General features: G+C 51.5%; 2 protein-coding genes across 2 annotated transcripts in view; both read right to left on the bottom strand.

Moving 5' to 3' along the window:
- AATF (apoptosis antagonizing transcription factor) overlaps positions 1-9,394 on the bottom strand; it is a 38,405-nt gene extending 29,011 nt beyond the window's left edge. The window contains exons 1-4 of the mRNA XM_066333560.1: positions 9,308-9,394; positions 7,673-7,861; positions 7,037-7,468; positions 6,375-6,512 (exon numbers count right to left, since the gene is read on the bottom strand). Coding sequence (XP_066189657.1) covers positions 6,375-6,512; positions 7,037-7,468; positions 7,673-7,861; positions 9,308-9,392 — 844 coding nt within the window. The 5' untranslated portion in view covers positions 9,393-9,394. The remainder of the gene's footprint in view (positions 1-6,374; positions 6,513-7,036; positions 7,469-7,672; positions 7,862-9,307) is intronic.
- Positions 9,395-16,858: 7,464 nt separating this feature from the next.
- LHX1 (LIM homeobox 1) lies at positions 16,859-22,302 on the bottom strand. Its single transcript, XM_066333541.1, has 5 exons — positions 22,010-22,302; positions 20,535-20,761; positions 19,955-20,232; positions 19,173-19,338; positions 16,859-18,837 (listed from the first exon to the last, which is right to left on the bottom strand). Exons 1-5 carry the CDS (start codon positions 22,177-22,179, stop codon positions 18,458-18,460), a joined length of 1,221 nt encoding a protein of 406 aa, XP_066189638.1. The 5' UTR covers positions 22,180-22,302; the 3' UTR covers positions 16,859-18,457.
- Between the last annotated feature and the right edge of the window lie 3,065 nt (positions 22,303-25,367).

The following is a 25,367-nucleotide window of genomic DNA, read 5'->3' as shown; positions in this document are numbered from 1 at the left end:
AGTCAGCCCAGACTCAGTGGTAGGCTAAAGGTGATTTTTTTACAGGTGGTGTGGTTACATTCCCATTTCTCACAGACTTCAGCACAAAGCACCGGGAAATCCATCCAAATTTAGGAAATGATGGGAGCAACATCCCTTTCATGCTTCCCAAAACAGTGATTTTGGGGAATTTTACCAAAAGATAGCAGGAAAAGCTGACAGCAAAGGTCTGCTCCACACCCAAGCCCAGTTTGCTGGTTCCATTGGAATGCAAATGATGCAAGAGCCTCTGCAGAGGGAAAAATTGTATTCCCTGGGCACAAAGGAGGCAGGGCTGCACTCCCCTGCCACAGCAGAGCTTCAGCTGACTCCCAAAGAGTCCCAGAACAGCCTCAATTTAGCCCTTTCACTCCAATATTACTGCACCTGACAGGGAGGACAACAGGATCAGACACAGATGAGTTTGCTAAAAGTAAAGAAAATAACTGGATTCAACAACAGAATAAAGGCTGGGTATTCAGGGGTTGATGAGAGGGGCCTGGGGGAGGGGGAAAGCTGAGGAGGAGAGAAAGAGAAACACTTCCATGAAGTTCATGCTCTGCTGATTCGCCTCAACCATCATCTTTTGATATCAGCCCAAACCAGGAAGGGGACGGGGCTGGGCAAAAATGAGATTTATAAAAACTGATGCTTTCCATTACTGGAAATGCAAAGAAGCTGACAGCACACGTTCCTGCCTCTGCCAGCCTGGAGTCCCCAAGTACAGGGGCAAGGAGGAGGAAGGAAGAGGAAATGTGAAATTTCACAGTTATATCTGGATATTAAAGCCAGAAGGGAACATTAGCCCATCCAGACTGACCTCCCCACATAATACCAGGCCATTAATTATATTTATCATGACAAGCCCTGAGTTTCCATCTCAAGGTACCCAACTGCCAATTAATCCCAGTTAGCTGACATTTGCACATGCTTGTCTGGACACTTTTAAAGCCTTTGTTTCCCTGCACCTTGTTTGTGCAGTACACGCACTAACATGCACAAATATTTAGCTAAATTCAGTTTAATTAGCTATTAATCTTGAGAAACTCAGGTGTAGGCAAAGCTGTCTGTGGTGTAATCCCACGGGCTGGAGTTCAGCTGGATCAGGGTCACCAACCAGGGACTGTCCCAGCATTTCCTGCACTAAAATTTAAGGCAGATTTCCAATAAACCTCAGACATCACCACTGAACAACGCATATGGCTATGGAGATCACCTGAAAAATCATTTTAGCACACCCACACATGAGAAGGAGACAATTCTGCTCAAAAATACTGAATACCACAAGCTAAAAGCCTTGGCACTCTATGAGGGAGGGCAAGAGTTGTTTCTGTGAAAACAGCCCAAAACTGCATGTTAAATAAATGTCCCGCATTTCTGCACTACCCTGCATGTTAAATAAATGTCCTGCATTTCTCCACCCACCTCCCACACAGAATTCCTGAACAAACCACAGACAGAGATGCCAAACCACAAAACGCCTTCCTGGTACCTCTCACAGCCCAGATTCTGCACATGCCCAAAACATCATGGACTTCATGATCCAACATTCCCACAGCAACAACTGAGCTCCAAAGCTGAGCCCTGGGCCTTGTCTGAAGCCTCTCACTCCAGGGCTCTTCCCTCTCACTCAGTGGCACACACAGAACACTCAGGATGGCCCAGGAGTTATTCATCCTCACTGAGCACACTCCTCACCAAAAGCTCTGCATGGTGCATTCTACAAAATTTAGGGAAAAAAAAATTCTCATCCACTCATTTCTTTCAGCCGAGAGAAGAGACTTCATTAATGTCAACAGGCTTTGGCTCAGACCCAGAAAGAGTTGAACAGATTCTCCATGAGATCAGAGAGGAGAGGTGAGATTTGGGGACACCTGCATCCACATCCATTTAAATCACATCCAACCCTGCAGGAGCTGACAGGGCTGATGCTTTTTGTATTCATAAAGTGTCCAGACTAATACAATTCAATTAAAATGAACTACCAGTTTTAAGTGGGCTAGATCTGATCACAATAATTTACACTCAGGCTTGAAACCCAGTTCTGCTGTCACACATTTGTGCAGGCTCCCAGTAAAATCTTCAAAGCAAGAATATATTTAAGTCCATGATCTTGCCTAGCACCAATTAATCCTGTAACTGCTCTATGCCTCTGGAAACTGTGTAATCTGCCTGTGCCTCAGTTCCTCCCCCTCCCTGTGACACTCACCCTGCTCTGTATTAATGCATTAACATCTCCAGATGGAGGTGTGGATATACTGGAGCTCTAAAAGCCAGCCAGGAATGGAGGTGATAATAAAATTACCAGGGAGTTCTTGGCTGCTGAGTCCTGCAGGCTTCCCTTAAAAATTCCAAGCCTGTGTCAGTAAATCCCATTTCATCACAGAGCTGTTCCCTAGCCAGGTGAGTCCAGGGGAAAGCCTTGCCAGGCACATCCTCTCTCCTAGGAAGTGGAACAGCTTCCCTGGCACCTTCAGCAGACTGGATTTTAGCCCAAATTAGTCCTTGCTTAATCAGTGTCATCAACACGACTTACCTGGATGTCGTGGAGGATGTAAAAATAGTATTTTATAGACTGGGATTAAGAGAGCCCAACAAAAATCCTCATTAAAAAGACACTGAGAACATGCTCATACACTAACCAGAGACTAAACAGAATCTTTCCCTCTCTCTCTCAGTGTCAAAATATTGGAGAACCAACCCAGAAGAAAATGAAAATGAAAATACTCAGTGTGAAGCACTCAGAGGTCTAAAAGTGCTGTTTAGTCCCAAGCCACAGAATTTGTCATAGCACCAGGTATCCAACCTGCTGTGCCAGGGCCCAGCTCAGGGAATTATTCCAGATGGGAGCTCAGCTCTTTCCCAGCACACTCACCACAAATTTCCACCTATTTCCACCCCAGAAGAGCCATTTCTGGGTCACTCGAAGTTTTAGGAACAAAAATCCAACAGCATCTTCATTTTCCAGAAAGCAACACAGCCCAGTGTTTTTGGGTTTGGTTTTTTTTTTTTTCAATCTGATTCACTTTACTCATCACAAATTTTACTGCTCATCACAAATCTTGGTGAAACTCCACCACAGCTCTCCAAAGTGTAAATAAGTTAATATTTGTTGTCCCCACTTTTGTCCCTCCACTGAGCAAACCCATCCCCACACACCCTGCATATCTCTTTTACCAAACCCACTATTTCCTCCATTTCTTGAAATTATCTGCAGCTTATGCCAAGGAACAGAAATGTGGGATTCTGGTATTTTCTCTTACTCCACTGACAGATGGAGTCAAAAGCCAAAAAAGAAATAACAACCCACAAAAATGCAGTGAACGGTTGACATTTCAGGGACCTCCTGAACTCTTGCAAAAGGAAAGCACAGCCACTTGTCCCTTTAAATTCTTGCAATTTCCATCAGTTTCTGGCAAAGAAAACCTTCCTCACATTGGTTTTGGTACATTCTTAACTCATCTCACCAACTATAAAGTGAAAATAACACTGTCTGCTATTCAAAAGCTGCAAATCCCAACTCTTTTTGAAAAGCAGAAAGTATTGGTCACTGAAATGTTCCCCAGTTTAGTATTTTTAACTAGAATTAGAAAGAAAAAAGCTACAGGTCTGTACTGGGAACTCAGGACCTTGGAGGATGAAGTGATTTAATTCCTTCAAGTCCTGGCTACCTCCTTGTCCCTCAATTATTTGTGGGTTTGTTTTTTTTTTGTCACTCTATCAAGATTTAACACAACAAACCCCAAACCCTGGAAGTGTTTAATCCCTGACACTGGATGTGGCTCCCACCAATGTTTTCTCCACCTCTGCTTTGGCTCTCCCTTGCCCCTGAGGTGATTTTTGGAGACAATTTCAGGAGATCCCCTCCCAGCACAGTGAAATGTGAGTGGCAGGCCTGCAATCTGTGCACAGGCACAGCACAGAAACTTGCACCTTGCACTCCTTTTCTATGTAAATAATGCAGGGATCCTGCGGGAACCTGCCAGGGATTGGAATTTTTAATTAATGGGTCTCTTTAATGTGCAAATCAGGAGCAGATTGCAAATTCTGACTCGCATTGATTATGAAAAACATTAATTGAACGTGCAAGACCCCAAACAGAGGCAACATCTCAAGGCCTGGACAAGAGTGGAAGATGCAGTGCAGGGGAATACAAATCTGTCCTGGAGGAAGAGCCCAGCCCAGGCAGCAGCACCTCGGAATTGTGAGCTGGGTTTGTGTGGGCAGGGCACTGAACATTGGACATTTGTGCTGCTTTTCAAAGCTCAGCCACTCTCATCTCAGCACTAAAAACCATCCAGACCTTCTCAGTGGCTGCAAAACCAGGAATAAACAGGAGCTCCACCACCACAGTTTGGTCTCCCATTTGTATGTAAAAAGGGTGACAGAAAATAAAAAAAAAAAAAAATCTGGAATATAATTAAAGATTTAAAAAAAAAAGGGGGGGGAATAAAAAGTAAGACAGCACAAACAAAGCAATGCTGTCTCTTTAAACAGAAATTCATCCTATATAAATTATGGCCATAAACTTTTCCTGCAGTGCAGCCTAATTAATTCTTGTTCTATACACAAAGGGAAATGCTGGGTGACAAATGGGTGTGAAGCCTGAAAGCTGCCAGGTCTGCAAAACATTTTCTACTTCAATTTATAAGCAATTTTGCAGTAAATCATCTACCAGAACCTGAGATCTCAGGAATCTAAGGTTGTCCAAAGCATGTTGTAACATTAAAAAAAAAAATCATAAAAGATTACAAAAATAATAAATTAAACACTTTAGGTTTTGTAACCTCCGGTCTCAAAATGTGGAAAATGAGCATGACCTTGCCATTTTCCCCCAGGTTTGGCTTTAAAACTGCAAATGGATGGAGAATTGCTGTCTAGTCTTTAACACTATGACATCCAGCCCTTAGGGAATTCCAGCACCACAACAGGGTTGTCCTGAGTAGGAGATACTCAAGAGGAAAATACACAAAGGACCATTTTCCAATTCCAAAAATTCAATCTTCCTCTGGGGACAGAGCAGAAATTTCAGGAGAAATTGAAAGATTTGGGGAAAATTACTGAAAACACTTTTGTGCAGGAGCTCTGAGAGCACTGGGAGCCTTCTGACTTCAGCATCCTGCAGGACTCACCTGACTCTGGCATTTTGGCCCCAAGCCTTTTGTGCAAGTGGAGCACCAAATCATTCCCTCCTGTTCAATGAGGAGGATGAAAACGTGCCAGATTTATTTTGTGGGTTTGCACAGAAGTGCTGAGGCTCCCCTGAAAGGAGAGCACCATCCAGGCCAGAACAGTGTCTGTGCCATGAGGATCCCACACCCTGCCCAAGGCTGAAGCTCTACAAGTGCAGCAGCAGCAGCAGAACGTTCCTAAATTCAGCATTTCTCACCTGTCAGCGTGAGACTTCCTCTGCTGACATTGCCCAGGCCACTCCAGCTTTATGTCCTGTTTTCACAGATGAACCACAGAACATAAAGCTGTGAGGAAGACCAGAGTGAACTCCCCCAACTCCCTGGCCCAGAGGATGAGAAGGTGAGGAAGGGATCACTCAGCAGTGGAGTTTCCCCCAGAGCTCTGCACAACTGAGGGATCAGCCTCTGCAGCACTGGGGACATTACACTCCATGCTCTTGGGTGTATTTTGCTTATGGGAAATACCAAAATGTCAACCATTGTTTCTGTTAAAGGTCTTTAATGATATTGCATCTTAGACCTGTAATGAAACATGGAGCTGGGGCAGTTTGTAATGCATCTCATTAAGGACATTAATAACGTGTGTTCCACCGAAAGGTCAGCACAGCATTGGTGGGAGTTTGCCTTTTTGTCCTTAATCACCTCATTTAAAGCAGCAGAGCCAAGTTTAAAGCAGAAAGGAGCTCACCTGTAGCTGCAGGTAAGCTGACTGTCCTGTCCTGGGCAGGGACAGAGGATCACAGCCAAAACCTGCTGCAGGGCCAAGGGTCAGGGTCATGTCTGATGACCCATAACTGATCTGTCTCCCTGTGCATTCACCTCAAGGCCAAAAAAAACAGGTGTCCAACTATAAAAACTGAACAGAGGCACACCACACCAAAGCCCAGGAGCCTGCATGCTGTGATTTCACACTGCAGAATCTACTCCAGATCCCATCAGATCAGTGCCACTGGCAGTGATCTCAGGAATAAACAGGTGAAGCAGCTCCACGCTGGACCCTCCTTTGGGCTGCATTACTCCTGCTTTGGGCAAACCTTTGCATTCACTGGCCCAGCATAAAATTGGTAAAAAGTGTGTCACTGGACAAAGCAGCACTGGACAAAGCAGCACTGAACAGTTGTTTATAAGAGTCTGAGCAAAGGAGAAAGATGAAAAGGCTCTTACAGTTCTCCACAGCGTTGTCAAAGTCCTGTCCCCCCTCCTTCCTGAACCTGGGGTAGGTGTCTGGCTGGGGCAGCCTGTTGGCTGTCAGGAGCACCTTCTGCATCTTGATCCTCCCTTCCATCAGCTGATCCCACAGGGCTTCACAACGGAGAGGAAATAAAAGAGTCAGTTAGCAAAACAAAGCATTTGTTCCTGGTGAAGGAGCTGACAGCTCAGGCCCTCTCTGGGCTGCATTACTCCTGCTCAGGGCAGCCTTGGCATGCACTGACCAGCACTGCATGGGTGCCACAGGTTGTGTCTGCACAAATCCCACCTGCAACTCTGTGACCCACAGATCAAACCAGCCCTTTACTGCTCCAAAGGGCAGCCTGCAAACGGAGGTTTGATGGTTTAACAGCTCAGAGAGGAACAAATGGCATTTGGGGAGTTACATTTTGGAGAGAAACAAAGTGATCACAGCAGGAGCAGGGCAGGACGTTCCCAAACCCATGAGGATATTCAGCACTGGTCCAGTTAAGCTAATGGATAAATACACTTCACACCATGAGCTGTTACAGCAGCAGTGACACCAGACCTGGCAGAACATCTGCACACACGTGGGGCTTCCCAGCATGGCTGGTTTTATTTGCACTGCCACAAACACACAGCAAACATGCACAAACCTAGCTGGTTCCTCACAGCTTTGCCCTTCTCCACTTCTTCAGACTCCTGTCCTCTGGAGAAGGTCAGCACTCCTCCATCATCTTCACTGTCTTTGGTTTCCTTTCCATCATCATCCTGGTTTTCACTCCCAAATTCCTCCTCCTCCTCCTCCTCCTCACTTCCTTCTTCCATGTCAGCATCATCTTCATCCTCATCCTCATCTTCATCCTCCCCTTCACTGCTCCCTGCATCGTCCATCCCCTCTGTAAACTTCTCAAAGTCTGTGATATTCTGGAAGCTGAACTTTGGTGCCTTGGCCTCTTCATCATCCTCCAAGTCACCCTCCTGCTCACTGCCAGCACTGCTGGGCTTCTCCTTGTCCCTAGTGCCAACACTGTCCTCCTCTTCTGAGCCTTCGTTGTCACTGTACCAGTCATCCAAGGCTTCTTCAGCTAATTAAAGAGAGGAAAAAAAAAAAGTTATTAACTTAGCAGAAAAATTCATCAGCAATAGCTCAGGTTTGGGCTATTCGATGCCCAACTTAATTGGAGCTGTTCCTTGCCCTGTAACAGGGCCCTGAGGTTTGCCATGCTCAGTCATGTGCTGACATCATGGCTTGCCACCAAAAAGAGGGAAAAAAAGAAGAGATTTCTTACCAGATCCTTCTTCAGACAGAGCATCTCCCCAGAGCTCTTTCTGCAGAGCTTTCCGAGATGTGGCTTTTCCACTGTACCTCTTATCAGCTTCCAGGAGAGAGGCTGAAGCTCTTTTCCTGATATTACCAACAGGCAAAATCTCATCCGTGGTTTCATCCTCAAATCTGTCAATCACTTTAGCAACTGTAGCTGTAGGGAAAAAAAAACCCAGAAAAAGAGGGAAGAGGTGTCTGAAATGGAACTGAATTCCAGTCTGGAAGCAGCAGCTGCAGGACGGAGCCCTGGGAAACTCCTCATGCTCTGGAACAACAGTGCACTGCACAGAGGAACAGGAACTTTGAGAAGTGCAGGAAAGGCACACAAATAATTTCCTGCAAGGGGGAGAGGTTTCTGCATGAAGCAGACCATGAGCTAAGCCCATCTAAACCCTCCCAAGGACGCAGGAGGGTCTCTGAGGAGTACAGCCCTTCGTGTAGAGAACTCTGCCAAGCTGCAATGCCTTCACTCACTTCATGCTTGCAGTTTAAAAGAGGAAAACTCCAATTCAGATGCACTTTGGCCTTTTGCTACATATACAAACCACATAAATACATTAAACATTTCAGAAAAGCTCAGCAGAGGAAATGATTTTACTGTTACTGCCCTTCTTTATCCCCACCTTCTCCAGGACATAGAGCAGAGCAGCCCAGAGAACACATCCCACCACTCTCCCTCCCTGATTTCATTCATGTGCAAGGCACCCTGTGCCAAATTACAGGGTTAGCTCTGTCGGGGCAATCGAGCGACTCAAATCGCTGAGTGCTCTTAATGTGTGTTTGGAAATGTTAATGCCTCGCTTGGAGCGTTTGTTAGAGGCAGAGGGGGGCCTCTAAAAAAATCTCCTGCTCATAACCAAAGCAACCAAATCTGCTCTAAATAGTCATTTCAGCCAGCAGAGGATGGGGAAATGCTGCCCAGCAAGGAGGGGCTGGGCAGGAGGGGCAGAGGCAGATCCTTCCAGAGATCTCTGGAATCCTCAGTCCTGGCACCAGCGCAGGATGAAGCTGTCCCCAGAGCGGCTGTGGCTGCCCCTGGATCCCTGGCAGTGTCCCGGGCCCGGCTGGACGCGGCTGGGAGCAGCCTGGGACAGGGAAAGGTGTCCCTGCCATGGCACGGGTGGCACTGGCTGGGCTCTGAGCTCCCTTCCAACCCAAACCAGTCTGGGATTCTGCCAAGACTGGAACAAAATTATGGTTACTACCATGGGAAAACGCCTCTGCTCGCAGGAACTTCCTCAGTGGTTATGAAGACGTTTCTTACAAGTCACTATTGCTCTCACAGACCGCAGGAAAGAAGCAGGCTAAGCCTAACACAGGCCCGAGGCCGGGGGTGGCCCCAGGCCCTGAGAGCCCCGATCCTGGACAATTCCCGGACCCCGCAGCTGGCTCTGTCCCCGAGATGGACTCAGTCCCCGAGATGAACCCAGTCCCCGAGCCCTGAGATCGCCCCGGGCCGGGCCACAGCGGGAGCCCGACCCCCTCAGGCCGCCGCGGCGCCACGTGCGGCCGCTCCGGCAGCGCCGGGCCGGGCCCCGCCGGCTCCCTCCCGCCCCGCCGGCCGCGGTGCCAACCCCTCCGTGCCCCGGTGCTCCCGCACCTTCCTCCGCATCATCCTCGGGGTCCCGCGGGCACGGCCGGGGGTCGAGCAGCTCCTGCAGCTGCACAGCCAAGGGCGCCGCCATCTTCGGGGAGCGCGGGGCGGGGCCGGGGGCGGGGCGGGGCCGGGGGCGGGGCCTCCGTGAGGGGACGGGGCGGGGCCAGGGGCGGGCCCGGGGCCGCCGGGATACAACCGGGAATGGAACCGGGATACAACCGGGAATTAAACCGGGATACAACCAGGAATTAAACCGGGATCCCAACGGGAATGAAACCAGGATCCACCCGGGAACCCCCCGAGCCTCCTGCTGCCTCAGCCCCCGTCGTTACCGGGGGATTCCCGGTCGCTGTGGGCAGCGGGCAGTGAGGATCGGGCTCCGGTACCGGATAACGGCAGCACAGCAGCAAAGCGCCATGAATAAATAATGCATCATGTGGCAACTACCGCTTTAAATCAACGTCGAACTTTTTCAGCCTCTCCCGCTGAGCAGAACTGAATTAATTCCCTTCCCGTCCTGTGTTAAATATTCTGTGGCCTCGGCTGGAGTCCCTCTCACAGCAGCGAGGTGCCGGAGCTGGGCTCTCAGGTCAGGCCTCGCACAGATAGATCCTTACACCGGAGTTACACCGGAGTTACACCAGAATTACACCGGAGTTACACCGGGAATTCAGGGGTTTGGGCTCCTGGGGTCAAGCTCTGGCCGAGGGACACGGCCGTGACCTGCAGAGAGCCTCGGCAGGGTCGGGCTCTGGGTCTGCCCTCTGCCAGCCCCCCCCGGCCCCTTCCTCCTGTCCTACGGTGGCCCCAAAACTCGGGGAATTGCCTGGGATTGGGGAACAGAAGCCGAGGCTGACACGGATTTTGTTCTGTGAGCCGGGGCCCAGGTCCTCCTCTCCGAGCTGCGGGTGTAGGTCTGAGCTTCAGGCCCCGCAATGAGCACGGGCTGCGGGTTTGGCTTTTCCACATCCAGCGCTGGGATTTCGCCTGCCGAGGCTCCAGCAGCCCCCTGTGAACCTGAGCGGGCCGATGCTCATCCCTTTCTGTCCTCCCCTGCCCCCGAGGTGCCTTTCCAGGCCGTGAAAACCGGCAGGAGGTGTGATGTGCGCGGTGCCGGGATGCAGCGGGATCCATCCCGCAGCACGGCTCATGCGGGCGCTTCTCCTACAGAGGGCAGAGGAATATCAGGAATTCCCATCGCCTCCAGCCGGGGACGAACCTGGCAGGCACCGAGAGGAGCCGGCTGGAAAAACCCAAACATCGCCCTCCTCTCCTCAGCCCCGCTGTGACCCTTCTCTCAAAGCCCGGTGGCATTGGAGGCCTTGATGGCAAAATAAAGCTCGATTTATATAAAAAACAGTCGTTACTGAAAACGCACATTATCGCAACAAACACCTCCCCTCCCCAACTTTAAAATATTCATAAAACAGCATAAAATCCAGCTCAGTGTTGTAGTTTGTATTTATTTTATCACTTCAGGATGGATCATGCTCTGTGTAATCTCTGATGGGGGGACTGCCTCTGCTCCAGCAAGGAGAAATTAAACACCGATATTTATTTATTTACTAAAACACGGTTTGAAAAAACAGGAAACTTATAAACCAGGAGACATGCACACTGTATCTTCCCCGGCTTTGCTTCTAGGTTTTCCTCTTTTTTTCCCCCCCTTTGACTTTGTTGGTGTTTTGTTCCCAGATGCCACCATAAACAAAGGGAGGAGCCTGGAGAAATAAATCCGAGGAAAACGAAGTAGCAGGAACAAGTGCTTACCTGTGCAGTTACTTCTGAGTAACTAACCACTCACAACCAAAGAACTAGTGCCAAGACTCTCCTGCATAATTGCATTTTCAAACGTCTGCACTCTTAGAGTGAAAAAGGGATGTTCTCTACCCTCACAAATAATGGATTGCCCTGTTAATGAAGGGAGAGAGGCTTTTAGTGATGGTTAAATAAAACAGACCCAGTAGAATTAATAAAAAATACAAGCGAGCTGCATTAGTCCTTTGGAGTAAAAAATGAGCTCCTTGAAGTCACAGCGTTTTTTGATACTCAGGCCACTGAGATCAGGATTTCACCCACTGAGACTAATGGGACAATTGCTCCATATAAATCCCGAGCCCAGCAATGCATTCAAATCCACGTCCAGAGCTGTAAACTCAGGGGTCCTGGCAGAGCTCGCCTGTTCCTCCTCTGTGCCACATCCATCACTCACAGCCGTGCGGAACAAAACGTGTGCTCAGGTGGGGGGGACCCCCCACCGCTGGGTCACCCCGGCCTCACTCCCACTGCCACAGCACCTGTTCCTTCACGGGTTTGCAGGAGGGGATGCAGCCAGCACAAAGCCACATCAAACAGCAACTGCAGCCTCTGGAAGTCGGGGGTTGTTCAAATATTTCACCCGCAGAGTCGCCTTCGCCGCCGTTCATTCTCTCTCCTCTGCCTTTCACTTAGCGGGGTAATTAAATCACACTCCAGGGCTGGGTTTTAATTTCTGGTTCACGTGCCCTCCAACCATGCTGCCGTGCCTGGGACTCAGAACAGAGCAGGGGAATATTTGTACCAAAACTGTATCGATACATTTTCATTTAAGATGCTCCTGAAAGGCTTTTCACGCCTCACGGTCAGTTCAGAGAAACCCTCGGCCTGTTTAGAAACTCCACTGACCTCACTGACACCATTTCTTTGGCATTTTCCCCTGTTAATTTTACTTTTTTGATTTGCATGCCTGTTTGCTAAAAGGGGAATATCACCCTAAACACAGGGCAGATAAACAAGGGGCCGTGGAGCAGGCTGGGCTATAAAAAGGGCTTCCAATTTCTCCCACTCGGCGTCTTTCTCTGCCGTACCCACGGAGCTTTTGGGAGATTATCAGCTGAGATGGAGGCTTGGGCAGGGCAGGGCTGCACCATCCTCCCGTGCCTGTATAATCACAGCTTGGTAACAGCAATCCATCTTTCAGATTCCTTCACCAGGACACAGGAATGGGCCAGGGTGGAATGAGGAGCCTCTTGGGCACTGCCAGCGAGGGACTCCCAGCTCAGCTGTCTCCGGCCCCACGGGGGCTGCAGACACCCATTCCATCGGCATTCCCAGCCAGATCCACGGGAATTACCCACCCCTGCTGCATTTCATTGAGTTACTTCATCAACAGCAAAATTTGACCCATATACAGAGGGCCTCGTGCTGGCCAAAAATAGCCACGAGCTGGGGCTGGTCTTGCCAACGCTTGGGTGAGCAAATGTCCTTTTCCAAACTGACCTTTATCATTTCAGTCATGCTAGTTCAGATAAAATTTTCTTTTAAAACCGGCTACACAATTTATCCGTGAAAAGGAGAGAAAAAAGAAGTGAAAAAAAAAACCTGGGGAGAAGCAGAAAAGAACACAAGCAAACCCCATCCACTAAAACAAATTACATGAAATTTAGATTATGTACATAAAAAACTCTCCTTATAAATATTTATTAGTATTTTTCTTCTGTGCTTTTATTTACTTGAGTACTTCTGCTGTGCCTAACCCATCCCTCATTCAAAAAACACAATTGTTTTAAAGATTTTATCAACCCTTAATGGTTCCTACATTGAAAAATAGAAGGAACAGAGTGTGTCTGAAGAGATGCACAGCCCAAAGATGCTTCCAGCAGATAAAAATTTTAAAGGCCACCCAGAGGCAATTTAAAAACTAGACAAAAACTGGTTTTAGAAGGAGCAAAATGTCTGATTTTCAAGCAAAGCACACGTGTGCTCTCCTGTGCACAGCCATGCCAGCACACAGACGGGCACAAGGGACGTGTGTCTGGCAGCCTCTGCCATGGGCTTCGCCCCCAGAAATTCCCCACAGCCCCTGGGAATTCCTCTCACCCCGGTTCTGGGGAAGCCAGGGAGGATTTTCCAGCCCAGTTCCAGTCTGTGCTGGGTCACAATCCCCACACAGGGACAGGCCGGGGGAACTGAGCCAAGGATTTCCTCCCACACCACGTGGGATCCCAGCAGCCTCTGAGCAGGGTCACATTCCTCAGGAAGGGAGCTTGGAGTAAAACCAAGCAGCAAAAATGTCTCCAATTCTTACAATTTCCAAGCTGTGAACAGTGCCCAAGTGGCACCGAGGCAGAGCTGTCCCTGAATCTGGTGACATCCTGGAGCAGGAGCTGTACCAGAGCCCAGTCACCCCCTTGTCCCAGCAGTGTCACCAAGGGATGCTCCAACAACAAAACCACGAGATGCCAACAAAAACAACAACTAGGATCCTGTCTGCCAGTGGGAACAGCCTAAAAGCATCCCAAGAACACCCCAAATCACGGTTCCAGCAACCCCAGGGACGTGGATTTAGGAATTTGGAGGCCACCTCACCACAAGGCCACATTTTCTCTCCAGTTCCTGCCTTACAATTCTGCATTTAAAGAGTGAACAACTCTCTGGGCCACACCAAACTCCTCTTTCCAAGCCTGTAACTAAACCACCATGAATACTATCAACAAATAAACAAATCCCAGATTTATAGTCAAAATATATTTTAACAGACCCACTGATTTCATTTGTAACTTCATGGGTGTTTTGTTAGCATGAGGAGTGCTGAGCACCCCAGTGCCATGGCAGAGACAAAGAAAGGACCTTTCAACATCTGCTCCAGCATCACAATTCCTTGTTCCCAGCTCACCAGCACAGAAGGATTTGTATCAGTTGTTTAAACTTAGTAAATGTGAATTTATCTATTAGGGGTTGGAACAGAAAGGGAGATTGCAAATGCTGCATTTTCGTATTGTAAGAACATGCAAAGCCTAAACACAACACAGTTATTCAAGGTAAAAAAATCCAGACTGTAGCAAAAGGAACCATTCCTGAGAGGATGCTGCAATATCTGCCACTTCCCAGGATGGCAAAAGTATGTCAATCACCACTGATATTTTAAAATTATATTTATTTATCAATTTATATCCTGTACCCATTGCTCAGCATGTGCAGGCATTAAAATATTACAAATCATTTGTCCACAAATCATCATTTAAGTATGTCCTTACTCCTGGCATACAGATCTTCCCAAATGCCTTTCCATCCCCGAGCAAACAGACCCCAGCAGGGCCTGGGGAGGGAGGGAGTGGGAGAGAGGACCCTCGGTGGGGACAGCGTGTGACATTTGGGCCAAAAGCAGGGCTTTGGCTGCTGGAAACTCGTGGCATTTCACAGACTTGAATCGACCTGCAAAAATCCCCTCCACACAGAGCAGCTGCGCACGGGTGGTACTCACAGGATGTGCCTGGAAGCCTTTTCCTGGGGGCTGCAGCAGCTCTGACCCGTGGCTGTGCTCAGATCTTCAGCCTGGCACCTTCCAGGGCCGAACATCCCCGGCCACCCCAAGCTGGGGCAGGGGCGGCATCACCCCGCTGCCCTCAGCTGGGCCACGGCCCCGAGGTCACGTTAACGGCAGCAGGAGAGGCAGGAGAGATCAAAAGAGAGCAGTTACTTCCCAAAGGGCTCCTGGGGAGGCCTTGCACGGACACAGAGCCGGGCACTGCACGGCAGAGGCAGGACAGGATCCTGAGATCCCTCCAGGCCCTTCTCCTGCAGCCCTCCCTCCATCCATCCATCCATCCATCCCTTCATCCCTCCATCCATCCCTCCATCTATCCCTTCATCCCTCCATCCATCCCTCCATCCATCCATCCCTCCATCCCTCCATCCACCCATCCCTCCGTCCATCCCTCCATTCACAGGAGCGCTGCCGGAGTCAATGGAAATGCTCTTGTAAACAAGGACTTACAAGAACCCAGCGTGACAATGCTTTCAAAAGGAGTTTTGACTGTGCAATTGTTGCTGGATTAGGGGCTTCAGACGCACCGAGCTCGCTCTGAGGAGTGCAGAATTCCAATCTCCACAGGGCTGGGGCTCGGCCTCGGCCATGGGAACGGCTCCTGGGGTCCCCCAAACACAGCGAAGCCCCAAGGAAGCGAGGGGAACGTCACAAAAAGACAAACTCTCCTTTTTACAACCTAAACTGACCTAAACGGAGCCTAACACTGGCCTAAACTGAGCCTAACACCGACCTAAACCGAGCTGTGTCGCTGCCCAAATGGACACAGAATAAACTGCACAAGGACCAAAAGAAAGGGGGAGAGAGAGAGAAAGAAAGAAAAAACAAACCCCTCAAAATTTCCTCCAAAACAAACCTATTTGACGAAATCCTCATTTTAAATCATTGATTCAACAATAAAGCAGCAGCCCAGCCCAGCAGCACAAACAGCAGTATTTATCTTTCCCAGATAAGCAGAAGTTTGGAATAAATAAATCACCCATTCCTCCGCTTATATAAATGCAAACCAGAGCAACAAAACATGGCAATAGCACAAAAGACAAACAAATGAGTTAGACACGGAGTCCAGGAGTTTTAAGAAGTCTCCCCTGTATTTAATAAAGCATGAATTATTTTCTTTAGAAACACTAACAGATCCCTTGCAGATAGTTTTTTTTATCTTTATATTGTTATTATATAAGACATTTTGTGTTTAAAGTGAACTATTGCTTCATCTAGGTGGCCCCTCTGCCGGGCATAGAAATTAGGTAGTGAACAAAATCAAAAAATCACCATTGAAAAATCACAAACTATGCAACTTAAAAGCGTTTGGAGTCGGTTCTTTTCCCACCCCCAGTCCAAAGAGAGAGAGAATGGAATCGCTGGGAATGGGGAAGTCTGGGGTTTAGCATAAAATTCTGCGTCTACATCAAATGAAAGAGAAGCCAGCCCCAGCCCCGGTGAGGCGAGAGAGGAAGGAGGAGATGCAATCCCAGCTCATCCCTTTCCATTAACCCAGCAGGTGGAACATTCACAGCAGAGACTTTGCAGAACCGAACCTGACTCTTTGTCCCTAGCACAGCTCCGAGTCCTCTCGGGATCAGCGGGACTTTTGCTTTTGAAGAACTGAATATTCAGGATTCTGCCACGGTTGATAATTAAAATGTGAAATCTGGCGTTTCGCAAGGCTCCAGGATTTTATTATTTTTTTTTTTTTTTCATTTTTCTCCAAGAGAATGAGGCTGGACCGAGGGCAAAGCAAAATATTCTCCCCCGCTGCCCTTTAGAGAACTTCAGAACCACCAATCGCCATCAAAGCACTGAGTCTGCCTCAGCTCTGAGGAAAAAGGATTAAAATTACTTTCAGCATATTGAGGTTATGCTGTGTCCAAACCATCCAATCAGGAGAAAAATAAAATAAAATAAAATTACCTTTGCAGAATTAACTAAAACTGGATCAATCGCAAACCGTATCTTTGCAAGCATTTCACATTAACAACACATTTTGGTTTATGCACAAAATCAACGTTTTAAACGTTCTCTCTTAGCATAGAGCACGAATAACTGATGACATTGAAAAAAATTAGATTATTTCTGAGTTTTAAAATTTAAAATGCAGTGGAACAGGGTATTTGGACTTCAACAACTGAGTCTGGAAATGGAAAGAAAGGCTGGAGCTGCCTCTGGCCGCTGTCTGCATCGACACCAGGGCTTAGACTTCCTCCAGAGCCAAAGAGCTGCCCAGGATCAGTGGAGCATTCCTTCTTGGGGCTATTTTACTCAAGAGAATCAATTGCTAAAAATTGCTTAAAACATCAAATGAAACACAAGTTATCTAAACATCAGATTTTCTAATTTTATTAAAAACGCACAAATTTTATCCAACATGTTTTCTTTCATACAGTGAATGGTCTAATATGCACTGGAGGTCACACAAGCTTAGGTTCATTAGAACAATAAAAGACATATGAGAAATTTAATATATAAAGAAAAAAGTAGCAGCTGTTGACTGCATATTTGACCATAAAATTTAAATATTTTGGACTTTTATTTTAAAGACACAAAAATAAAACCTGTGTGGGTCTATATAAGTCATATTAACAATTCCATGAATGTTCAACAGGACTAAAAATTAGCAAAGATGTTTGTTTGTCTTTTTTTTTTTTTTTGTGTTTTTTTTTTTTCTTTTTTTAACCTTGTAACACTTTTTAAACACCTTCTCGGGTTGCTGGTGCAAAGCACCTTACAGTATTTGTGCTATATATTTACTTTATTTGGCAACTGTCTGGGTTTTGTGGGTTTTTTTTTTCTTTGCCTTCTGTAAACAACACCTTTTACAAACTAGCACAGTGAACCACAAGCCCTGCAATCTGTTAGAACATCTACAGAAAAGAAAATGAACTATTTTGGTTGGCTGCTCAAAATCTTTTGCTTTTGAACAAGAGGTTTTTTTTTTCTAAAACAGGATTTATTAGTAAAACATTGAGCTCCTGAATTTAACATTAGACGTAAACAGTTGACTGTTTTTAGTTCAATAGAGTCTTTTTGTTTAGCTTTTCTCTCTCTGTGAAGGTAGAATACTTTTTGTTTGTTCGCTTTTTCAAGTCATTTTCGTTAGAGGTCTGGGTGGTGACCTTTGCTATGATGAGGAGGTTTTGTACGTGTAGCTTTATGAAGGTAGAAGAGTTGGTGCTGAGGGCTTAACATTTAGTATTTGCTATTTTTGGAAAACAATAAAAAAAAAAAGAAAAAACAAAATAACAAAAGTAAAACAGAAAAAAAAAAAAAAAAAAGAAAAGAAAGGAAAAAGGAAAAAGGAAAAGTTGTCCCACCTGATCGTCAGCAGGCTGAAATGGCTGAAGCTAAAAAGAGTTTCTTGTTGTCGAACTTTCTGAGAGACAAAAATGAACAAACAGATTCATAATGCCAGAACCATCCTTAACCGGGAACGCTATAGAGAGTTCTTGAAGCTTTTTTTTTCCCTTTTCTTTGACCTCTCCTTCATTCAATTATTTTTTAATTTTTTTTTTAAACGAGAAGTTTCTAAGGATTGTGGCTCTTAGGATGACATCCAACAGGGTAATCGAACTTACGCCATCCTACGGAAATGGCAGCACTTTTACTGTACAGCTTTCCCCAGTTTCTTTGTCAATGGTACAAAAAAAGTCCCCTCGCTTGTTTGATACAACCATAACATGGAGATTGTCCTGGTCTAGAGCAAAGCTTGCCTTGGAGCGATTGGATTCAGTTCGTTCCCAAGGTAAAATTGTCTTAGGGCGGGAGAGATGTTATATGAATTCATTTCTGTACACCATAACAATAAGCAGACTAGATGATCATCACTTACTTAGACCCAGTTCGTTTTAAAGCTACCACACAGCCGCTTCGTTCATCTCCGGAGGGTGGGACAAGTGATTGCCGTAGTTAGCACCACCGTTGACGGATATCGACGAAAATGGGGGGCTGGGGCCAAAAACTTCCGCGGACATGGAGTGCAAGGACCCGGGCAGGTTGGGTTCGGGGCTGGGCGAGTCTCCCGGGGGATGCGACATGATGTCGGTGAAGCGCTGAGCCTCACTCGAGGGGTGATGTCCGGGCAGGGGGTGGTCCATGGCCCCCAGCGGGGTCCCTGACGGCCCCGAGGAGGGCACGAACGGGAGATCCACGGGGGTCTGCGCTTGAGACGAAGGCGGTCCTTGCGGGAAGAAATCGTAATTGCTTCCAGGGCCGTAATACTCGCTCTGATAATCTGGCGGACAAAGAGAGAGACAGAGGGAAGGTAACAGGCGGGCGGGTACCCGAGCGAGGAGGACACGGGCGCGCTCCCAGGGCGCCACCCGCGAACCCGAGGGGAAACGCGTGACCGTGGCCAGCGCCGGGACCCCCTTCCCGCAGAGCAGCGGGGACACCGGCACAAAGCGGCGCTCCCGAAAACACCGGGGACAGCGGGAGGAGGCCGGCATCCCTCCGGCAGCGCGGCCACGGCCGCTCCCGGCTGCGGGGAGTCCCGCCACGGGCGGCGGGGAAGCGAGGCCCGGAGGCCGGCCCGGAGCGAGGCAGCGCGGGGACAGCATTCGTACCCACCTCCGTAGAAGGAGAAGGGCCCGTTGGGGATGAGCTCGCCGGGCTCCAGCCGGTCCACGAGCGGCCGCATCCTGCGCGGGCTGCGGAAGAACGCGTGTCGCCGGGCGCCCAGCGCGCTCAGCTGCTTCATCCGCCGCTCCTTGGAGCGCCGGTTCTGGAACCAGACCTGCGGGGCCGGCGGGACAGGAGCCGGTCACGGCAGCCCGCTCCTCCCTTCCCCTCCGTCCCCATCTCCGTCCTCATCCCGGGGCTGCGCTTTTCCCCTCGCCCGCTCTCTCGTGCTCCAAGCGCGGCCGAACCCACGCGTGACGGCGGCCGCGCTCCCCACCCACTGCAGGTCGAGAATGATTGAGTTAATTCTTATTACCCTGACAAGATTACTGCTAATTACCCTCACACTGAGCCTCTCCAATCTAACCTCGTCTGTAATGGTCCTTTAACCCCCCATTACCCCAGCGCTGCGGGTTTATAAACCTTTTAATAATTCCAGCGCGTTGTCATTCTTATTTACCCATTAACCCCTCACATTTCTGGTTATTAATTTCCATACTCTTTGCAGCTTCTTTAGGACTTTTACGAACAAACCCGCGGCTCTGTCCCCGCCGACCGGCCGGGGCTGGGGAACCGGGAAGCACCGGGACGCACCGGGAAGCACCGGGAATAACGATTTCCAAGGCCGGCTGGGTTTCCCCGGGCCCCGCAGGGCGGAACGTGCCGGGCACCGGCCCCTCCTCGCCCCCGCACGGCCCGGAGCCGTGTCCGGTGCCCGCAGGCGGCGGTACCTGGATGACCCGCATGTTGAGGCCGGTCTCCTGTGCCAGCTGCTCCCTGATGTGCCGGGTGGGTTTTGGGGTGGCCGCGAAGGCGGCTTTCAGAGTCTCTAGCTGTTTGGCTTTGATGGTGGTGCGGGGTCCCCGCCGCTTGGCGCCCAGGTTCTGGTCGTCGTTTTCGTTGCTCCCCGTCTCCTTGTCGGACACGTTGGCGCTTTCCGAGTCCTTGGCGTCGTCCTGGGAGGGGTCTTGGGAGTCGGGGGACAGGCTGGGGTCACTGCCGGTGGTGGCTGCGGGAGAAGAAACCCGGGTCACGCTCAGCCGGCGGGGAAATACCGACCGCGAGGAGAGCGAAAAGGGAAGAAGAAGAAAAAGCAAGACAAGAAGGAGAGGAAAAGAAAGGGATAGAAGAGTGAAGGGAGAAGAAAGAGAAGGAAGAAGACGAGGAAGAGGAGAAGGAAGGAAGGAGATGAGAAAGAAGACAGGAGAAAGAAGAGAAGAAAGGAAGAGGAGGGAGAGCAGAGTCTCTTCCCAAGGAGCGGCCGGTGCTGAGCGCATCCCTCTCCTCACCGCCCCGGCCGCGCTCCCTCACCTGAATGCAGGCTGTTTTCTTTGGCAGTATTGCTGTTATTTAGGTAATCTTCTTTGCAGACAAACTTGTTCTCGTCTATGATGTAGAGCTCCTCGCCGGTGGAGAGTTGCTTGTTACACATCATACACGTAAAACAGTTCAAGTGGAACACTTTGCTCCGCGCCCTGCGGACCAGGTCGCTGGGGGAGATGCCCTGGGCACAGCCCGCGCACTTGGTCCCGAAACACCTGCGGAGAGAGGCCGGGAGCGGTCAGCAGCGCCCGCGGGCCCCGAGCCGCGGCCTCCGCACGCCCTGCTCGCCCATGCAAAACGGCATTCGGTGCCGCACAGCATCCCGCGGAGCGCTCTCTCTCCTCCCCATAGTACGGCTTGTAAAAAACGAAAAAAAATCAAACCCGGCTCGGGCAGCGGCCGCGGGGCTGTGCCGGGGATCGCTGACCGCCGGGGATCGCTGACCGCCGGGGCTGCGCTGCCCGGGTGTCCCCCCGTGTTAAGGGCGCTCTGACAAACAGCTCGCACACATTCTGCCCGTTCTGGATGTCGGTCCCGGCGGCGGTCGCGCTCGGGCCGGAGGAGCCGCTGCGGGCAAGGCGGGCACGGAGAGCCGGGGGACGGCGGGGCCGGAGCCGCACCGGGGCCCGAGGCCTCCCGAGCCCCGCTCAGCCCCGCCGGCCTCCGGGAACCGGGACCGGAGCAGGGCCCATGCCCGGGGAGAGGCGCTGCAGCTCGGGGCAGCGCCATGCCCCGTGCCCCGGGAGAAGCGGCGGCGGGGCCGAGCTCCGCTTGGCCGGGCCGGGCCGGGCGTTGTGCCGGTGTGCTCCGGGGGCTCCGCGGCCACCCCGGCCCCGAGCCGCTCCCTGTCCTTAGCGCCGGTGTGCGCCGGCGGGACAGCGGCCGCTCCGAGCCCGGGATCGAGGCCGGCGCCGCAGCCGGCCGGGATGCGCGGGGAGAACGGCGGAGAACGAGCGTCGGTCCTCGCCTCCCTCTCCATCCATCCATCCATCCATCCATCCATCCATCCATCCACCGGCGGAGGGTCGCTGCCTGGCTCCGGTGGCCGGGCCGCCCCGGCCCTTCCCCGGCGGGCGGCACCGGGAACATCGCCGGGCTCCGGGCAGCGCCGGCGGCCGCGGGGAGCCCCGCTAGGGTCAGCCCCGCTCCGCCCCGCCCGGGACGCTTCCCCCGGGTTCCTCGTCCCGCCGGTCGATAGTTTGGAGGGAACTTTGAGCAACTCGAGCTCGGCCGGGGAACGCGGAGAGCGGCGGCATCAACGGGCCCGAGCCCCGGCCGCCGTCCGCTCCGGGAGCAGCGGCAGAAGGAGCCGCGCTCTGAGATGTTCGCGTGTCGCGGGGAGGGAAGAGGCGCCTGTGGGTCCCGCCGACAACGAGGGAAAACAACAAAAATAAGGGGAAAAGAAATGGAGGTGAAAAACGACCGGAGAGGAGCGGCGGGGGCAGGCGCAGGCCGGTACTCACCGAAAGAAGTCGTTTTTGCAGTAAAGCTTGCCTTCTCGCGAAAAGCATTTCTCTGTCAAATTGCATTTACATTCACAGCACTGAACACACTTCACATGCCAAGCCCTGTCCAGTACATTCAACAAAAACCGGTCCAAGATCGGCCTTTTGCAGCCTGCACAGTGAACCATTGTCTTTGGTTAGTTCTGAGGGGGGCAGCGGTTTCCCAGGTATCAAGGAAAAAAAAATAAAAACAATTTTTTTTTTTTTTTTTCAAAAAGACGACAACAGCGGCGAAGGTTTGTGTTCTGTTTTGTTTTGTTTTCTCTCTTAATTTTTTCTTGTTTTTGTGTATGTATTTTTTTAAAAGCCTTGGAGAAGTGAAGGAGGAGAAAAAGAAAGAAGAAGAAGAAAAAAAAATCTTCGTTCGAGTGTCTTAGGAGGGGTACACAGGAGAACCTCCCACTGCCCAGCGCTTCGACACAGCCGCAGGATCCCGGCCGCTACCAACCACACGGATAATAATAATAATAGTAATAATAATAATAATAGTAATAATAATAGTAACAATAAAACAATAACGGCTATAAAGATCGGCGCTCAGGAAAAAAAAATAAAAATTAAAAAAAAATTAAAATAAAACCGCCAAAAAAAGCGAGCGTGATGAGTTTTTCTAAGGTCTGAGGTAGAGCAGTCAGGAGTCAAAGTGCTTTTCCCGATGAGAAATCAAAGGAGGAAAAAAAATTACAATAACAATAATAATAATAATAATAATAATAAATAACGAGCCGGGACATGGAGAGGCGGTGGCGGTCAGACGGGCTGTGGCTGCTGCCGCGGCGACATCGGCGATGCGGGGATGGGGACACGCGGGGACGGGGACACGCTCCGCCGCTCCTCGCTCTCCTTCTGTGTCTCTCTCTCTCTCTTTCTCTCTCCCTCGACGTCTCGGCGGCACCGTCCGTCAGTCCGTCCGTCCGTCAGTCCGTCCTACCTACCCCCGCGCATCTCTACCCGCGGCGGCCGCCCGTGTCCCCGGCGAGCGGGCGCGGCGTGGCATGGCCCGGCGGTGCCGGTGTCGGTGTGGCAGCGGTGTGCGGGCCGGGCCGGGCGGAGGGCGCGGGGCACAGGGGCGGCCCCGCCGTCCGGCCGCGCAGGGGGCTCTGCATGGTCCCGCCGCCGCCGCCGCCGCGGCCTTAATGCTCCGCGCCTTCGCGTCACCGCCCGCCGCGGCCAATCCGCGCCGCCGCCGCCCCCCGCGCCCGCCGCGCCGCCGCCGCCGGACGGGGCGTCCGCTCCCCTTTATAGAGCCGCCGGGGCGCCGCCACAGCGACCCGCACACCGACACAGCGACACACCGGCACGCCGACACGCCGACACACCGACACAGCGACAGACGGGCACGCCGACACACCGACACGCCGACACACCGACACAGCGACAGACGGGCACGGCGACACACCGACACAGCGACACAGCGACAGACGGGCACGCCGCGGCCCCGGCCCGCGCGGCGCCCCCCAGAGCGATGCGGCGGTAGGTGTGAGGGGTGCGGGCGCGGTGGGCACACACGAGGCCGCTCGGTGAGGTCCGGCAGCCCTCAGAGGGAGCCGGTGGCGGCCGCAGCGCCTGGCTCAGTACTGGAGATCATCGAGATCCCGCTCCAGCGTGCGGTTTTGCACGGTAAACGGCGGGCCCGAGGGCGCGGGGTGGCGGCGGGCCGAGGAGGGCAGCAGAAGCCGGGCCGATGTTCCCGGGAGGAGCCGTGCGGCGGGGCCGCGCCGCTGGGAAGGGCACCGAGGGTCCAGCCGAGGCACCGGGAACTTCGCCGTGGTTCCGTCACCGGCGTTCGCAGCGCCCGTCCGGGCCCGAGCGACACCGGCCACCGCGATGGACCTTCTCTTTTTTATTAATTTTTTTCTATCTTTTTTTCTATTTTTTTTTTATTTTGGTAAATAAAAATTAATTCGCTTTTCCCTTCCAGGGGCCGGTCGGTACCGGGGCGGTGCGGAGGGACGAGGTTTCTCTTTCCTCGGCGCTTTGCTGCCCGCTCCGGGGACGTGTCACCGCCTGGCCCCGTCCCCTGGGGCTGAGCCCGGCCGGGAATTCGGGAGGGAACGGCGGCTGGAAGGGTCCGAGCGTGCCCGCGGTGACACACACACCCAGAGCTGCCGGACGCAGCATCCCCACCGCCCTCGCTCTCTTTCACGTCTGTTTTCCTCGCCCTTGAGGAAAAAAAAATATATAGAGAGAAAGAGGGACAGAGCGGGGAAGGCATAAATTGGAAACCAGAAAGCAAAAGGAAAAGAGCAAACCCGCTCCGAGCGGGGTGCGGCGGGGACCGGCGAGGATGCTGAGCCCGCCGGGGCCGGGAGAGGCGGTTCCGGGGCCGAGACATCTCCTCGGAGCTCCCGCGGGTGTTCGAAGGCCCGCGGGCCGTATGGGCGCTATCAGCCTGTCCCCCGTCGGGGCAGCTGCCGGGATCAATAGGAGCGGGGCTGGCCCCGCCCGGTGCCCGCACATGGGCGCTTCTCATGCGGAGCCGCCCGGGAAGGCGACAGCTGCGGGCTGCCGTCAGGGGAGCGCTCCCCGCCGCCCCCGTGCCATGTGTCGGTGGGGATGAATGAGGGGAAGGAGATGAGCATCTCGTGTCCATCAAACACCAGTTTTTCACAGCGGCTTTTTTTTTTTTTTTTTTTTCCCCCTCCTCCTTCTTTCCCGGGCGTTAGCGAAAGCATCTGGTTCTCCCCCGTTCCCTCGGGGGCCGCGGGCAGTGCCCAGCCTCTCCCCGCGGGGCTCCGGGGTACCCGAACCCCCCAAAGCCCGCTCGGGGAGGAGGCAGCACAGAGCCGGGGGACACTGCGGTGTCCCCTCTGCCTCACCGCCTCCCCAGCGGCGAGCCCGACCCGGAGCAGGCGTTTGAGAGGCCGAAATGCCCGCGCTTGGCTCAAGGAGGAGGCGAAAATCAAAACCCACCATCCCCGGGCCCCCTGTGCCCCACGGCGTGGGGCAGCCCCGGGAACCCCTCCCAGGGCCCGGGGGTGTTTTTTTTTGTTTGTTCGTTCTTCACTGTATTTTGCAATTCGCCCGGGTCCGTTCCCGGGTCGAGGCCCCATCCCCAGCGGGGCCGAGCTCCCCCGAACCCCGCAGGGAACCAGCGTGTTCCAGAGCAGCCCCGGCCGGCCGCAGCGCTGGGAAGGAGGGACATTAGGACAGTGAAAAAGCAAGGAAGAAAAGAGGGAAATCAGCAGATGTTTTAAAAAGGAAAAAAAAATTTTAAAAAATGGAAATTAAAAGAGGGGAAAAACAATTTTTAAAAATAGAGAATGCAAATAAAATAGAGAGATCCAAATAAAGAGAGGGGGAAATAAAAGAGAGA

This window comes from Sylvia atricapilla, chromosome 20 (genome assembly GCF_009819655.1).
Source record: "Sylvia atricapilla isolate bSylAtr1 chromosome 20, bSylAtr1.pri, whole genome shotgun sequence".
Lineage (NCBI taxonomy): Eukaryota > Metazoa > Chordata > Aves > Passeriformes > Sylviidae > Sylvia > Sylvia atricapilla.
The sequence above is the reverse complement of the archived record's forward strand: the minus strand, read 5'-3'. Positions and strand labels throughout refer to the sequence as shown.

What these genes read in the sequence shown, in the direction of transcription:
- LHX1 (XM_066333541.1), bottom strand. Translation starts at nt 22,179, where the DNA reads ATGGTTCACTGTGCAGGCTGCAAAAGGCCGATCTTGGACCGGTTTTTG. An exon ending in AGAAAACAGCCTGCATTCAG is followed by an intron (nt 20,233 to 20,534) that starts GTGAGGGAGCGC and finishes CTTCTCCCGCAG; the next exon opens with CCACCACCGGCAGTGACCCC. An exon ending in TCAACATGCGGGTCATCCAG is followed by an intron (nt 19,339 to 19,954) that starts GTACCGCCGCCT and finishes CCGGCCCCGCAG; the next exon opens with GTCTGGTTCCAGAACCGGCG.